The sequence below is a fragment of the Girardinichthys multiradiatus genome, chromosome 2, assembly GCF_021462225.1.
Source record: "Girardinichthys multiradiatus isolate DD_20200921_A chromosome 2, DD_fGirMul_XY1, whole genome shotgun sequence".
Lineage (NCBI taxonomy): Eukaryota > Metazoa > Chordata > Actinopteri > Cyprinodontiformes > Goodeidae > Girardinichthys > Girardinichthys multiradiatus.
This window is the reverse complement of record NC_061795.1, coordinates 15,990,947-16,007,897: the sequence shown is the minus strand read 5'-3', so window position 1 is coordinate 16,007,897 and position 16,951 is coordinate 15,990,947. Positions and strand designations below refer to the sequence as shown.

The 16,951-nt window shown below is 37.2% G+C and overlaps 1 protein-coding gene across 2 annotated transcripts; it reads right to left on the bottom strand.

Moving 5' to 3' along the window:
• Positions 1 to 409: 409 nt before the first annotated feature.
• On the bottom strand, positions 410 to 9,759 carry LOC124878067 (pulmonary surfactant-associated protein D-like). Of its 2 annotated transcripts, none has more exons than XM_047381829.1 (7): positions 9,629 to 9,759; positions 9,198 to 9,336; positions 5,174 to 5,305; positions 4,841 to 4,984; positions 4,169 to 4,240; positions 2,388 to 2,450; positions 410 to 1,001 (listed from the first exon to the last, which is right to left on the bottom strand). In XM_047381829.1, the coding sequence occupies exons 2-7, from the start codon at positions 9,319 to 9,321 to the stop codon at positions 619 to 621; spliced, it is 918 nt and encodes a 305-aa protein (XP_047237785.1). In that variant the 5' UTR covers positions 9,322 to 9,336; positions 9,629 to 9,759; the 3' UTR covers positions 410 to 618. The 2 variants fall into 2 exon arrangements, with proteins under 2 accessions (XP_047237785.1, XP_047237794.1); XM_047381838.1 differs by having other exon boundaries at positions 4,169 to 4,231.
• Positions 9,760 to 16,951: the final 7,192 nt, after the last annotated feature.

Sequence of the window (16,951 nt, the reverse complement as noted above, 5' to 3'; positions counted from 1 at the left end):
TACAGATCAAATTACACGCAACATAATTCAGTAGCTTCCATGTCATGTGATCTAAACTGATCGACTCATCAAGCATGTCTAAACAAACAGTTTACAAACAGTTGAACTGAACATTTCTGAGTCCCTTTTTTCCCCATGTCCTAAGATTTTAGAGAACAGTGTATATGAACAACATTTCACTCACCATAATTACTATTCATGCTCAGGAACTCTTCAAAGTTGTCTTCCACATCCCCACAGAGCTCTTTATGACGCCTCTCAGTGTCCATTTTGAAACTGTCTCTTTGTCTCTGTCTCTCTCTCAAGTGGCTGTTGTCGCGAACAGTGGCTCCATTTACAAATTGGACAAGCAAGTACTTTTGCTAATATTGTGTATGATGGTAATAAATAAATAAAAAAAACATTGATGTCAAACTGATTGTGCACTCTTTATTTGATGACATTAGCTTTATTAGCTTTATCAGTAGACAGTATTGGACGCAACAAAAAAATTGCTTGATGTTTCCTGTTTCAACCACATTATGAGTTAACTGAAATACACAAAATAAAAGAAAATATCCATGACGTAGTAGATTGTTAAATTGCTGAGAAATTATAACATGAAACACTCAGAACCATTTAGATCTGACAAACAATGAAAGCATTCAGGAAGCATTCCTTATTCACTTTCCAGAAGCCCTTCTTTGATACCATGGTGCAACCAGCATCTTGGATGGATGTGTCTGGCTGCCCTGTTTCCCATTTGGTAAAGGTCAGAGTTTGGTTATTCATATCAAGGGCAAAATTTCCCTCTGCATTTTTCTTGTTGACAGCGATCCAGGCTTCTGTGTATGGATCCTTAAACACCTCAATCAGTGCGTTGTTTTCCTCTTCGTTCTGAGGTAGCGCCAACTCTAAGCCTCGCTGGGAGCAGATCTCCACTGCCATCTCGAATCGGTTTCTTTCCATGTTGGACACAAAGTATTTCTGACCGACCTTTCGGACGAAGCTGTAATTTATAGCTGAAGAAAAAAATGCCACTCAAATTTCATACTCAACTACTGAAGTAGACAAACTGCTGATAAATATCTTAATACTGGCAAAACGTTATAAGTATTTGCATGTAATGCTGCCTGATTGTAACTTGTTTATAAGTTGAACTTTAAAATGCAAAAAGATAAGAACAAAAAAACGGAGCACTGTGTGCATTTCAACCAATTTTAAAATCCTATTTGCTAAGGAAATATTTTGTTTTCAACATAAGAAGGGTATCAGCAGATCCCTTAAATTATCAGTCCTATTTATTTACTTTAAACATCTAAGGCCTAGTCAGTGAAGATCAATAAGAGACAGACAATAAAACACTTAACCCGGAATAAGTACTGAGGAACAAAATAAAAGAAAACAAATATTTTAATGAAATGTAATAGTTGTCTATACTACGCAAAAAGTTAATCCTGATTACATAATGTACAAAACCTTATAGAACTGCTGTTAGAAGATTTGGGGAAGGGCATTTTAGGATGTTTTTGAAAAGAAGACTCTGTAACAGCCTGTTTTTTTTTTTAATACCATTATTCTGCAATAGTTTTGTACAAACCCTTCACTCTTTGAGTTTTTCTTTGGTAAGTGTCCTTTACTCTAACAATATAGTTTTCTGGGTCCTGACTAGGTAGATAGATTTAAGGGTAAACAGGTTACTCCCTCCTAGAGTCACTATAGGACCCCAATGGGACAAAGGGGTACTTTTTGAAAGGACATCAGAGTGTATTAGGAGACAGTCTGGGAATCTGGGACAAAACTGTCCTAAATGAAAGGATGCAGAAGCCCTCTTGCTAGAAAAAGTGCAGCATCCTGACTCCAATCTTATGGTTTCTCCTTTTCTTTTCACTATTCATAGCAATAGAGTAGCCTTTGTTGATGAAAAATCCGAGGCCACTTTAGTAAACTTGATTGAGATTAATTCCCAGATAGCATATGTAGGCTGTCTGAAGTTGGATAAGTAGGTGTCAACAGCTGGGTCTTTCAAAATTAGCTAATTAACCACAGCACTTATTAGTTAAATATGGCAATAAGGAATAGACTTGGGTCACATTGGGTCAAAGTTTGCAGGTTGATTTAACAGTGAAAAAAATAGAAAATATATATTTTTTTCATTCTGGAGTTATTTCAATATAGATGATTTAGTGTACAACTTGACTTGAATGCACAGTGATGTTAAAACCCATATAAAGCTGTATAGAAAGACAATTGCAGATTTGATTGTGTTGCGACATAATTACAAGTTGTGACTTATGGGTTTTATTCACGAAATAATCAATACAATGTGTTTAATCATCAAAATAAGTACAAGTAAAATCAACTCTACCCAAAAACACTTTACAGCAGATCTTAAACGTAATACTTACCCATGTCTAACTTGGTCAGGCGGTCCTGTATGGCCTTGATGTCAGGACAACTGCAGCTAACAGCTGTATCAAAACAAGTCACAGTTTAAAAATAATAATTACAAAATGTCCTGGACATAAAAACTGGACTTCTAGCTTTGTGACAGTGATTTTTATCATATTTTCATGAAGGCAAAGAATTTCAACCAATAAAACAGATTAACACAAATACCATTATGCAGATGAAGTGGATAACGATGTCTCTTCATTATGGCACTTGTTGGAGGGGGATATATTTGGCAGGCAGTGAACTCTTTTTTTGTCAAAGTTTATATGTTAAAAGCAAGAAAAATTGGCAAGTGTAAGAATTGACCAAGGCCGAATCTTGTGGTGTGTCTCCGGTTGATTAGCGTTCAGTATCTATCAAAAGTGACCAAAGAATGAAGGATGATGAACCAGGCGTTTGGGCAGCCAAGGCTCACTTGGCTGATACCTTTAGATACCTTTGGGTATCAGCCAAGTATAGGGAGCAAATAGGGAGCGAAGGCTGAACCATGTGCTCCGATCCAACGGATGTATTATGGCAGCTTAGATTGCTGAAAAAGTTCCTGGTTCTTATAGAAAGGTGTCAGAATACAGAGTACATTGCAGTTTGTCGCATATGAGGTTGTTTAAGCACAGACCAGTCAGGGTTCCTGGTGGATGTTACTTTGTCATTTACTACCTGCCTAAGTGCTGTAGCAGAACAAGCACACCTGTTCAATAAAGCTGTATTCCCTGAGTGGGTGTGAACTCTTTTGGCAAGGTTAATGCACCGTGCGGGAAAGAAAACAATGGTTTGGGAATTGTTTAAGAAGCACAAAAACACGTTTAAGGTGCTGATGTGGCTTTTAAATGCTTATAGTCGATCACATGTTGTACATGAATGACAACAAAGTCGAATCCATGGAGGTCCCACCTCTCAACTGCCAGGACTTAAATGATCTACTGCTAACATGTGGATGCCAGATACTCCAGCGCACTTTCATGGGTCTACTGGAGTCCATGCCTGGGCATGACAGGGCTGTTTTGACAGCAAATCGGCAACCCACAAACTCATGGTGTATATTTCAAAAGTTGCAAGTTTACTGATTGCATAAGACTGCATATCAGGTAAATGTATTTACAATAGCTGGATTAATTTTTATATAAGATAATTCAGTAGACCTTTTGGTTAATATACACTGTCATCCATAAAGCTGAATAAAATATTTTGTTGCCTTCTCTCATGAAATGATTGTTACAATGTGATTTGTAAAATTATTTTCATTCAACCGAGAATTTTGTTTATGATAGGAAATGAGAAATCTCTCATAAGACAATAAAACAATTTAGAAGAAATATCAATGAAATAAAATCTATTTTTTTAATGGTTAATGAAAAACAATTTATACCATTTTAATCAGTGGAAAATCTTTATCAGCACCTCGGCAATCAAACCTTTTTTATTACTGCAGATGAGCTTTTTGCATGTTTCCACTGATATTTTAATGATTTATGGAAATGAGTCTTAGATTCTGCATCAGCTTTAAATTTCAACTCTGGCTGGGCCATTCCAAAATGATTTTTTGGACAAGAGATTTTTTCCAATTAGAAGAAATATTTTGGTGAAATAAAAATAAATACCTCAAATCTAATTCAGCAAGGTATATGAACAGTTTGGAACTAAATGGTGTATTTGTTGTTCATCATATTTAACTTTTGTGGGTAATTAGTTCATAGCAGAGATAATTAAATGCAGACTACAAAATAAAACATGAAACCTGGCTCTCCAGGTGGTCCTTGTGGTCCAGCTGGGCCTGTTACTCCGGGTGGCCCTTGTGGTCCTTTCGGCCCTGGGAATGGACCACACACATATAATAAACAAAAATAAAAAAAATAAAAAAAACTAACAGCATAATAGCCTAAGAACAATAGGCGAAACTATTGGTCAGCTTCTCCCATCTGTAAAAGAGGGTCATTCCAGCAGCAGTATTTAAAGATTTTATTGCTTCTTTAGAAGTTTCTAATATTTTGCAGAATTCTAACTCCTGTCATCTTACTTTGATCTTCAGGGGAGTATATCAGGCTTGCCCTAAGCTTGTTGATTGTGGATAATAAAACACTGTTATATGTTCCCCGACCAAATGTTGCCTGGACAATTTGGACTTCTGTTTGGACCTGTTGTCCTCTCACAAAGACTTTAGGGTCATCTGGTCATGTTTAAGTAAGTTTTTAACTTGTTTGTTTAGCTCTGAGTCTTTCTATTACAAAATAAAAATAAGTCAGATGTAGCTAAAAGTACTCGTACCCTGTCTGACACCTGCTATGATGAATTGAAAGGGTTATTTATTGTAGTAATGGCACATAGATTTTGCTGTTAAATGTTAAACAGCAAGTGAATAAAAGGTAACAGTTTATGACAGTGGAAATATAAGGAACAGCCTTGTCCATACCTATTTCAGACGCTCCAGGTGCGCCTGGTATTCCAGGCCGACCAGGTAGCCCTATTGGTCCAGCTGCTCCGGGTGTCCCTCGAGGTCCCATTTGTCCTACTGGACCTCTTGATCCAGGTGGCCCTACTGGACCAGGTTTTCCCTCTAGGCCAGGGTCAAAATCAAAGGAGGAAAAAAAGAACTAACGCTAACTTCAACATGACAGAGCAAAACCACAGTTTAATGCTTAAAGCAGAAAATAGGGGTTGTCTGAAAAACACAGAGAGATAATTACAACGGCAGTCCATTCACAGGTTAAAAACTTCAAGATGTCAACAGGAAAACAAGACATACCTTCGCGACATACTCCAGGAAATCCTGGTGGCCCTTGCAATCCCCTTGGACCAGGTGGTCCTTGAAGTCCAGGTGGTCCTTGAAGTCCAGGTTCTCCCTTGATTCCAGAAATTCCAGGAATTCCATCTAGCCCTGGTGTGGCAAAAAAAAAAAAAACCCTTAAAAATAAAACCCTGAGACAAACTTAGCATTTTCATCTTGGAAGATGAGCAATTCATTGTGTTTAATAAAAGGCCCCACCAGCAGCGCTCGCAATATTCTTTCTAAACTGATATGTTTTGCTCCTTTGGGAAATTATCAGTTCATGTGATAATTCACTTGAACAGATAGTGAAAAGTGATAAAGGTACAGCAATGCCTCTCTAGGAAGTGACTAACTTAACCATCAGATTACATACAACAAGGATTCTATGTACATGCAGAGTATAGGGTATGTTTCATTCAGGAAAAGTGCATCTCACCTTTTTTAACATTTATGAACTTCTCTTTCAGCATATCAATTTATTTAAAAAAATCCCCAGTGGAATAATTTTTAATATCATTTTCAGGTGGATATGTGAAGTAAGAACTAAAACTAATTCAGATATCTAGATTAGGTGGATAGGGTCTACAGGTCAGAAGGTCGTATTGACTGATTTAATCCTTCAGAGATCCTAGAGAATTTCTTTTAGCCTTTTGAAATAGCTCAAATCTTCCAGATATGCAGTCATATTCAATAAATTAGAATATGTGACACGCCATGAGAAAAGTAGGAACAAGTCGGCACAGCTCAAATGGAGAAAAAGAGGAAAAAAAAACACCAATATCTGAGAAAAAGAGTGATTTTCATTTTATTTCAAAATGTGCAAATTGAAGTTATAAAGTAACTGCTCAGTGCTCTAAATGACAGTTTCGGAGGTTTTAAAATGGTAGATTTTGTGTTTAAACTGCCTGTTTTCAGGGTAAAACCCAACCAACCTGCATCTGAATATCAGGGAGGGAAAACCAACAGCTCATTTAAATACGGCTTTGTGTGGCTCCGGGCCGGCTTTTGTTATGCGTGCTGGTCAGTAAGTTGTGTTTGAAGTAAGCACATGGCTACTTTGTTAATTTGACAAAAGAATTTGTTTCTTCAAGATGGACCAAGCTGAACGCATGGCCCAAGAACTGAACCACGGCTGGAGTACTTGTTCACCAGGATCAATGACGACGACAGACTCTCTTCAGAAGGAGATGAAGCGGAAGAAATTGATGATAGCGACAACATAACTTTGGAGAACATTCCTAATTTCCAGCTGATGTTAACTCAAGACGAGGATGACGAAGAAAGCTTTGGACTGGCAGCTGAGGAGCTAAAACGTAAGATATCAGAAGCTATTGCGATCACAATGTTTGAAGAAGACAGAGACAGCGAAATGGAGAACATCCATAACTATGACTGTAAATGCTACGGAAGAAGAGAGGAGAATTCTTCACTTGGGACACAGTCCTGTAGCCGCAAACTTTCTGCAGAGCTCATGTACAACATACAGATGGATTATTTAGGAGCAGAAAGGGAGCAGCAGGACTTGAGAATCATCGGACATCTTGAAGCAAACCGGTGTACAGTAGAAACTTCAGCGATGACAACATCTGCCAAGAAGACACCAAAGAAGAGGAAACACGTCAGGACAACTTATTTGATCGCAGGCATTGAAGTCTGTAGGAATACCTTTCAGTTTCTCATGGGGTGAGTTTGACAGCTTTTAAAAATACTATTATGACGCATCATATTGAAAATAAATCATGTATTTTCAGTGAAGTTCCGTAAACCTGACTAGTTAAATATTAAAAGCTGGGAGAAATATTTCTTTTGTTTTCCCTGTTCAGAAACACTATTCAAAAGGTGTGAACTATTGACCCATAGCTCTATTCATACCTGCATTCTGATCAGACACACATTGATCACCAGCCTCCAAAGTGCTGTCTTATTGTCCCACCCTGTAACCTGGAAGACTGGTTGGATTTCTTTGTATTTTAAAATGGCCCATAAAACACTTTATTTGAAAAGTTCCTTTAAAAAACAAAAAGAGCAATTAAAAAGAGCAGGAATAACATTGTATCAACATGTTTATTTCAGACCAAGTTGCAGTCATGATGCAATTTGCAGACGCAAATAACATGCAGAAACAAAAAAAAAAAACCAATCTTAAACAGTTGACATTCCTCAGTTTTGTAAATGTGAAGAGTTTTAAGTTAAGTTTTTTACTTAGTTTTGCTTGTGGGTGTGTTATCTTTACATTTGGTGTTGTAATTTTTGGACAGTTGAAAGCTGTTTGTTAAATGCACACAAATACTGTAATGCAGTGCTGTAAATTATCCTTACATAGAAAAATAGTGCTGTGAGTTCAATGACAGTGCAGCCATTGGAGCTTCGGTTGACAAACATTGATGGTGGAAGGGTTGCAGCAAGCTATACAAAGTTATTCAAATTAAAAACTTTTGTTAGCGCCCAGCTTCCAGGTGGATTTTATAAAAGCTGTGAAGCCTGTTTTCTCCTTAAAGTACCTTGGAGAGTGCCAACATTTAAATGGTCATATCTTCTTCAATTCTTTTTCGACTTCCGGAAGTTTGACATCATTGGAAAGCTTTGACTGCACTTTTTCGGGACCTGTAAATAACTCAAAATGATCCCGGCCACGGCCTGTCACATATTATTAGAAAGTTCATTTATTACAGTAATTTACTAAATGAAACATATCATAAGGATTAATTCTACACAGACTCATGTTTTCAAGAATTTTTTTTTTTTTTTTTTTTTTGTTAATTACGATGATTTTCAGCTTGCAGCTAATAAAAAGACGGAATTTAAGATTAGAATATTACGTTAGCTCAATAAAAAATACATTTTTAATACAGAAACATGGGCTTAATGAAGAATATGTTTGATACCTGTTTAATGGTTATTTTCCAAGGGTGCTTTAAATTTGACAAACAAGCATAATCTGAACCCATATTCTGATTTATTAAATATGACTATATATGTGGGGCTGCACGGTGGTGCAGTTGGTAGCACTGTTGCCTTGCAGCAAAAAAGAAGGTCCTGGGTTTGATTCCCAGCCTGGGGTCTTTCTGCATGGAGTTTGCATGTTCTCCCCGTGCATGCGTGGGTTCTCACCAGGTACTCCGGCTTCCTCCCACAGTCCAAAGACATGCCTGTTAGGTTAATTGGTCACTCTAAATTGCCCTTAGGTGTATGAATGAGTGTGTGCGTGGTTGTCTGTGTGTTGCCCTGCGATGGACTGGCGACCTGTCCAGGGTGTACCCTGCCTCCCACCCATAGACTGCTGGAGATAGGCACCAGCTCCCCCGCAGCCCACTATGGAATAAGCGGTAGAAAATGAATGGCTGACTATATGTTTTGTTATTTTAGAATTGTCATCTCAGTTCCTTAAAGTAGCCTAAAATTATACATTGTTCTGTAAAACATAAAATGTTCCATTATAAACCATTGAAAATGCCATTTTTGAGTCTGTACTAACCTTATCATAACCTAATGCATTCAATCATGTTAAGATTTAATTTTACACTACTAGCTATCGTTTTATTTTTATATTTGTCCACCAGATGGCAGTACTTTTTCTCCAGTTAAGACATGCCAACATTTTGCACCCTTTTTAATGTGTGCTCATGTGTATGAGTGTGTTATGTGTTTAAAGGAAATTGTTATATTTATCTATTCATATTTCTATTATCTATTAATATTAATATAAAGACATTAGTGTGAAGTTTGGAAACAGTTGCTCACTTTGGTAAGTTGTTTCATAAACCATGTGTTACTAAATATGCCCTGGAAACTTCATGTCTCATCACTTTATGAAAAGAACTTCCCCACTAAATGTGGAAGATGGAGTTTCTGTTCATCTTTTCCTGCAGGCTTAATGCCTTCTTGTCAAACTGAAACACATTTTGTTTGTATAAATGTCTGTATTTTCTAAATTATATCATACATTTTGGAAGACATATTTTACAGATATGACGCATTCAATGAAGGTTTTGTCCATTACCTGGCAATCCTGGTAGCCCTGGTACAGGAATCATGTTGCAATATGGAGGGTTATAACAAAGATTCTGACAGTTGCCGACATCAGTCATCAACAAAATGATGCAAAATAAGATGGGTAGCCTCATCTTGTCAGTGCAGAACTGAAATTTATATAAACATGTCCCAGAGTTCAAATGTGCATCAAAATATATATTTTTATGTTTCTGTATTAGTAACATCCAAAAACTGAAGCCTAAGTCATGTGACATTATTGACAACAAAGCACGCCACATACTAATGTAACTGTTTCAGAATTTACCAAGAGCCCAGTTTAGATGAAAATCTAAACCTGTTTTACTTTTTAACAACAATATATAACATAGTTTCCCTGAAATTACAATGATCATTACCATTTCAATTAAAACAAATAGAGATCAGCATAAAGGAACTTACTGTTTTAAATAGCAGCGATATGCTAGATATGCTGCCTCTCACCCCTTCTAAGATGAAGCACGGTCTCGTACAAAGACTAATTCCTCTAAAGGAAACAAAAGTGCCAGTTTCATTCTGTGGGACTTCTTCAATTTTTTGAATCTGTTCCTGGTTGCTGATGTCATTATGTTCTAGTTATATTTGCTACTATTCCATTTTCTACAGTTTTTGTTAATTTTGTACTGAGATTTGTCATATTTCCATTTCTTTGGGTTGCATAACTCTCTGGGGTTTCTTCAGGTGGAAATTGTCCTTCTTGACTGCTTTAAATAATCTATTCGTTAATCACCTTCATTGCAATTTTACATTCCAACGAAATGTACAGCTGGAATCCTTGTTAGTTTATTATCCTCCTCTTAGTAATGTGCTTAAATTCAGCAGGTCATCTCATCTGATCTGAAGTCGTAGTCAAATGTTTTGAGTTTTGCGTGACTTCTCCTGCTAGAGAGGAGACTCATGGCAAGCTCCAGAGGGGCCGGGTACCCCGACACGGTTAGGGGCTGGTCCGTAGAGCCGACCCATGAGCCCATGGCCCCACGATCCCCTGCTGGACCGATCCTCCTCTGCTGAAATCTGTCGCACACGTAAAACGGTCAGCATGGAGACAGTCAATAATTCGGTCACCGCTGAGGGATTTCCAGGGGACTGACTAAGTGAGATCAACTCGCTCTCTCGGCACCACCAGTTGTCCTCTTGAACCTGCGTACCCAATGACACAATCTTTCCCTGCAGGTAGATTACCAGCTAGTGGCCATCACCACTAAGTGTGCTGGGCTCCAAGGCAAACACTCCTTTGGGCTGGTTCAAGCGCCCATTAGGGAGGTTGGTTCACTAGTTCCAAAATGTCCAACCATAAACATTTTGGAGTGACAGATTTGCTCGCACAGTAACAGCCCTGTCCCAAGCTGCACTGGCCCCCATTTCGATAAGCCAGAAGGATGGTCCTGTAACATACCATTGAGTTTGTGACCATACTACAGGGGCTAGCTGGTCAGGCATAGCCCCCTTTTGGGCAAGCTGACTTTGCAGGGTTAACCCATTACCAGCGGGACCATGAGGAGCTGCAGCCTTGTAACTATTGCTCAATCGATCTTAGGGGGCAGACTGCTCACCATCTACCCCATTCCTTGACAGGGGACGCCCGCAGGACCCCCAGGGCTAGTGACTGCATTGTATTCCCAGTCCCTCAGGAGCGGTCCCTCAGTGAAATCATCAGCTGCTGAAGCACAAATATGATCATGGCGAAGTTTGCACATAACTGATCATTAGGCGAGAAGAGCACAAAGCCTATTAACTGTAAATGTACATGTTGATTAATTAGAATTAATTTAATTAATGGAAAAGAAATAAAGACATTATAAGGCAGATTAAATCCCTTATTTGCAAACTGGAAGATAAAATCACATTTTAGCAAATGAAAAATCAATCATTTTAAGGCGGCCTATCCATGTGTTGAAAAAGACAAGTGTATGCTTTAACATTGTCACTAAACAAACCAATTTGTCTTATTGACAGTAACATTGTGTCAGTGCAGAGCAATTGGAGCTGGATCAGTTTGATTATGTTTTCTAAATGTGAACATATGCCACGGGTTGGTTTATACAGTTAAAAATGACTTAATGTCACCAAAAAACAATTTAAAAAATAAAACATGTTGTATATCATTAATTATTTTGGGAAAAACTAAACTAATTCAGTAAAATCATTGGAAAACAATTTAGTTTATGTATATAAATGTTCGATTCAAATTCTTTGCAGGACAGTTATGTGACATTATGTTTAAAATTAGCAAAGCTATACTCCTACAAGTTATTTTTATGTTGCTAATATTATGTTCAGGGTTAAATATTGTGGCTATTTATGTTAAACTCCAAACTCTTCAAACATATACTCTAAAAATTAAAAGAACCCGGCGAGTCTCCTAAAATAACTAAAAGTTCAAGGAAGGCAAACCTCTAAAAAATTAATAGACAGACATGTTTGTCTTTCTTATTGTTAATATTGATTTGCCAATTTCTAAGCTGCAACCATTGTGAGTTATGTCCAGCAACAGTTAACAAGCTGTGCGCGCTCCAATGATGCAGCACTTTGGACAAAGCTCTGCCCTCCTGTGCAATAGCCTGTAATCCTTAATTAAAATAGTTTGATTAAAGGCAAAGTAGGATGTAGTATTTGCCTCACTAGGTCTGTCCGGGCCACAAACATTAAGCATTTGCTTGCAGAACAACTTCAAACTCAGAGGCTGAGATGACAAACCTGCTGCTGTGTATAGCGATGAGAAAGGTTAACAAACTGTAACAGTCCTGAAAAGCAAGAGCAGAATGATAGACAAGGAAACAATCAGCAACTTTATCATTCATAGTGATGCAGCGCAACAACTCTTGCATGTTTTTAGCACATGCAATTTCCTCCTTTAAATAGGGTGATCAGCACCTCTTTTGTACCTGTTATCCATTGCACGCACAATCTTTGAAAATGTAACATGTGTGATGGAAATTCTTGCAGTAAGCATTCCACAGTGTATGACCTTTGGTTTACCTCACTCCAGTGAACATCTGTGTTAGAGGAGGAAGCTGTAAAAGCCATTATCAGAAGTTTAATGGTTAAGGACATTTGTTAGGGTGATGCCTCAGGGAGAGTAGATGGTTGTTCCTAGGTAACCTAGTCACCTCTGAACCCGAGAAGGGTCTGGGGTCATAAAACACAGACTCTTTGAAGTGTTGAGATAACACTGTCATGTTCTGGTATAAATACTGTGTGTAAATGTTGATCGGGGCTCTGTTTCACTGACTAACCTCAGTGTCAGGGTCTTCAAACGCTGAATGCCTTTGAATAAAACTTATTAAGACAAAGTCCGGATTTTCTCTTGTTATGAGTCAACTTCTACCCACTTTGATAAGAAAATTCCACAACAAGTTTAGCGTCACGAACAGGATCTGACGTGCCAGAGGAGACCGCAGGAGGGGATACGGACGCCTGGCCAGCCTGGAGACGTTGTCCTCAGTCCACTTCCATTTTACGGAGGGGAGTTCTGGTGCCCGCCTGCGGCTTCTGGCTGATTAGATCCGAACAATTTGTCGTCAAATATATCTGGGTGAGAAGTTGCTCTGTATGATATAATGTATATTATTATTTTTATTACACATTAACCATCATCTCCTAACTAATTAATTAGGTTCCAGAGTTGCGAGAGGGAGGACATCAGCTGAGTGCCCAGTTACCCTGCAAAGAAATGGCAGGGAGGTTCTCATTGGTAACAATAGGATAAAGCAAAACACAGGGTTTTGCGGGTGGTTTTTAGCAATTTTCTACACCTCATAAAGGAGAAAAGCCAGTGGGCAGACGTGCCGCTGAACAGGTAAAAAAAAAAATGGTTCCGGAACCTTGAGGCATCAGGGGTGTCTCCTTCTTCATTCTCTGATTTATAAAATAATGAAAGGAAAAAGTGGGGATGATTGTGTTAAATGTGCTTTAATTTGGAAGATACGTTTGGTTTTTCACAGCGTGGAAGTTTGAGTGTAAATAAGTTAAATAGTTTAAAAAGTTTCAAGTAAAACAGTTGATGGAAAAATAAATAAAAAAACATAAGAAAAGATTAAAAAGCACAGAGTGCATCAATTAAGGGGTTAAAGAGTTAAAACATTCCTGAAGGAAGTTTTGTTTGTCTTAAATATTGCGATCAGTCGGGAAAGAAGGTAAAAGTGAAAAGGGACATTAGAGAGTCGAAAAGAAAGTTGTTTTAGAAAGGAGTATAGTTCATGTTGTGGAAGGAAGTGACAGGCAGGGGGACAACTGACTGACTGACTGATAATATTTCTTTATGCAAAATCTGAACCTATACTAAACTTTTCTTCTGCCTCTCTCACACACACATATACACATATATGGGATTTGAGTTCAACATCTGCGTTTTTGAGTCTGGATTTTAGAACTGGGTTACAAGCAAATATGATCTGAGGTAAATTAGGAGCTGTGAACTAATAATTTTAAATCTGATTATTGTCCAAGCAGAAATAATATATTTAGCCAATCCTTCAATCTCTGCAGAAAGTTAACACCATTGTTCAATGCAGTAGTACTCAACTTGTGGTTCCTGGACTCCTAAAGCCTGTGAGCCATAGATTTTGGGTCCATAAAATTATAATACTTAATTAAAGGTAGGCTGATTACTTATTAAAATAGATCTAAGCCAATGATGAGTTCCAGTCATTTTGGTGACTTTGAAATGCAATAATACTCAAAGTTTCTACTCTGGGGAACACAGATTGGGGTTGAAGAGTTTAGTTTTGGAACCAAGGTTAGGATTTTTATAACAGAATCAAGATCAGTAAAATCCTTCATTTTAGGAAAAGAAAAGAAATAAAGGCTCTCTTAACAGTAAGAGGATGGTCAGATCAAACTCAAGTCTCCTTGTTTGATTTCTTAGGGTTTAAAGATTAAAGGAATACATATGAATACAAAGGTACACAAGGTGATTTCAGATTACTAAGAGATACAATATTGGAACATTTATCACCATTTGGATTGTAAAAGAGGGGTTCTAGTAATAAGTTCTCCCCAACTCTCAAAATTTAAATAGCCCAATTAAAGAAAATGATGTTTGTTCTTTTTTGAAACACTATGTGGGAGAATGTCCAGTTTGGAGACAAGCTTCTTATCTTAATTTATGATTAAGTCAAACACTGCAGTTTTGTTTAGTTTGGGTATAACATGAAAATGTCAACGCTGACTTTTCTAATTTCCCCTCGGGGATCAATAAAGTATCTTTGAATTTGAATTGAATTAAATTAAAAATACTTCTTTGCATTTAACTTGAAATTCTGCAATGCAGCTGCGATCAAATTGAGCCAAACAAAAAGAGAATTATAACAATAACTCTCAGGATTGTAGTTATTATTACAGAGTTACAGTACAAAGAATTAGCAAAAGGTTTCAGCATCAGTAAATTTGGATTCATATAAGAGAAAACTGTTGCTGTGCTTCTAAATACTTTGAGATTTTTTGGACTATGTGCACTCATTTAAAAAAAAAAAAAAAGGATCCTGACGATTATCATAACAACATTGATCAATTATAGCATTAAAAGATATGGCTGAGAAAACATATTCTGAAAAGAGATTGTTAAAAATTTCTTTGAATTCTTGAAGCTTCAAATTTGGCCATTTGTCTGTCTTTGATGTTTTGTCTTTGTTTTGTTGGAATTAATGTTTGTTTATATGTTGCATGGAACAATAATCCATGTTTAGAATATTGTTTCTAAATCCCAGATTGATTAAAACTTTGAGTTTTCAGGAGAGTTAAGAAGCAGCTTGTTTCTGAGGTAGGTGCATGTTAATAGCTTTGCAGTTTAAGTTACACTAATGTGGGATGGGATGAAGAAACTGTGGGTCCGCCCATAGGCTGTCAATCAGAGGTTAGTTCTGCCTGACTCCGCCCACCTAGTAGGTTGGTTCATGCCTTTGTTGTCATGGTAACGCTCAGCACCTCCCTTCCTGAGTTTTAACACTGTTTAAGAGACAATAGAATCAAAATGCTTGTAGTGATTGTTGCCTTAATAACATGTTTTTTTTGTATAATGATTAAGGATGTAGCATGACTTTTAGATTTATGTGTTTTATTATTAAAAGGTTAATGAAATAGTTTAAACTAGTTTGAAGAATTAGTTTTGCATGCAGAATCATTGGTGATTTATTAGATTGAAAGTTTCCCTGGTGCCATTACACTAACTGACAATTCAAGATATGCCAAAAGTAAGGAATATATTTTTGATAAAGAATCTGAGTCATGACTTTATACTTGGTGGGAATTATTTATTAGATTCAATTTGTAGGGTTTATTCATCCAAATTACATTGGATGTCCATTAATCTAATACTCATCTTTGTACAAGACAAATTAGGATGATATGTGACTAATTTCTAAGTGAGACATTGATGACCTGAATAATTACAGTTTGTGTTTGGTTGTTAATGGAACTGAATTACAGGTAAAAACATCTGGATTTTCTTTATGTTGCTTTCGTTAAATTCATAGTGACACATAGTTATGTCAGAATTCATTTCTTTGGTTCTAGGTTATGTGATCTTGGTTACTAAAACATTTTTGTACAAACTTTTTGCTGGATTGTCGCATGGGTTGGACCCTGCGCCAGAAGAGGGGAATGTCAGAATAAAGTAACATGGGGTTCCAAACGTTTTAGCACTCATGGGAAAAAGGGTAGCTCATACCTCCAGTGAGGACTTAGTGACAATGCGAGAGAAACATTGTACTTTGTTTATATAAATGGTGCATAGCTCCCTAAGACCACATTATGAAAACCTCTCTGAAATTATGGTGTTGATTCTTTTGTGAAATTTTATATCTCCACAGATTAGACCATTTTTGAAATTCTTTTTGGGTATTCTGAAACTATGAAATGTTGACCTGTAATCAGACCTTCCACAAACATCATGTCACATTTATGTATATAAATGTTCGATTCAAATTCTTTGCAGGACAGTTATGTGGCATTATGTTTAAAATTAGCAAAGCTATACTCCTACAAGTTATTTTTATGTTGCTAATATTATGTTCAGGGTTAAATATTGTGGCTATTTATGTTAAACTCCAAACTCTTCAAACATATACTCTAAAAATTATAAGAACCCGGCGAGTCTCCTAAAATAACTAAAAGTTCAAGGGAGGCAAACCTCTAAAAAATTAATAGACAGACATGTTTGTCTTTCTTATTGTTAATATTGATTTGCCAATTTCTAAGCTGCAACCATTGTGAGTTATGTCCAGCAACAGTTAACAAGCTGTGCGCGCTCCAATGATGCAGCACTTTGGACAAAGCTCTGCCCTCCTGTGCAATAGCCTGTAATCCTTAATTAAAATAGTTTGATTAAAGGCAAAGTAGGATGTAGTATTTGCCTCACTAGGTCTGTCCGGGCCACAAACATTAAGCATTTGCTTGCAGAACAAATTCAAACTCAGAGGCTGAGATGACAAACCTGCTGCTGTGTATAGCGATGAGAAAGGTTAACAAACTGTAACAGTCCTGAAAAGCAAGAGCAGAATGATAGACAAGGAAACAATCAGCAACTTTATCATTCATAGTGATGCAGCGCAACAACTCTTGCATGTTTTTAGCACATGCAATTTCCTCCTTTAAATAGGGTGATCAGCACCTCTTTTGTACCTGTTATCCATTGCACGCACAATCTTTGAAAATGTAACATGTGTGATGGAAATTCTTGCAGTAAGCATTCCACAGTGTATGACCTTTGGTTTACCTCACTCCAGT

Excerpts from the sequence above, each read along its gene's own strand:
- LOC124878067 (XM_047381829.1), bottom strand. The coding sequence starts at position 9,321 with ATGAGGCTACCCATCTTATTTTGCATCATTTTGTTGATGACTGATGTC. Across the intron at positions 2,451-4,168 it reads AGGACCACCTGGAGAGCCAG|CTGTTAGCTGCAGTTGTCCT; the intron begins GTTTCATGTTTT and ends GTTTTGATACAG. Across the intron at positions 1,002-2,387 it reads CCTGACCAAGTTAGACATGG|CTATAAATTACAGCTTCGTC; the intron begins GTAAGTATTACG and ends TTTTTTCTTCAG.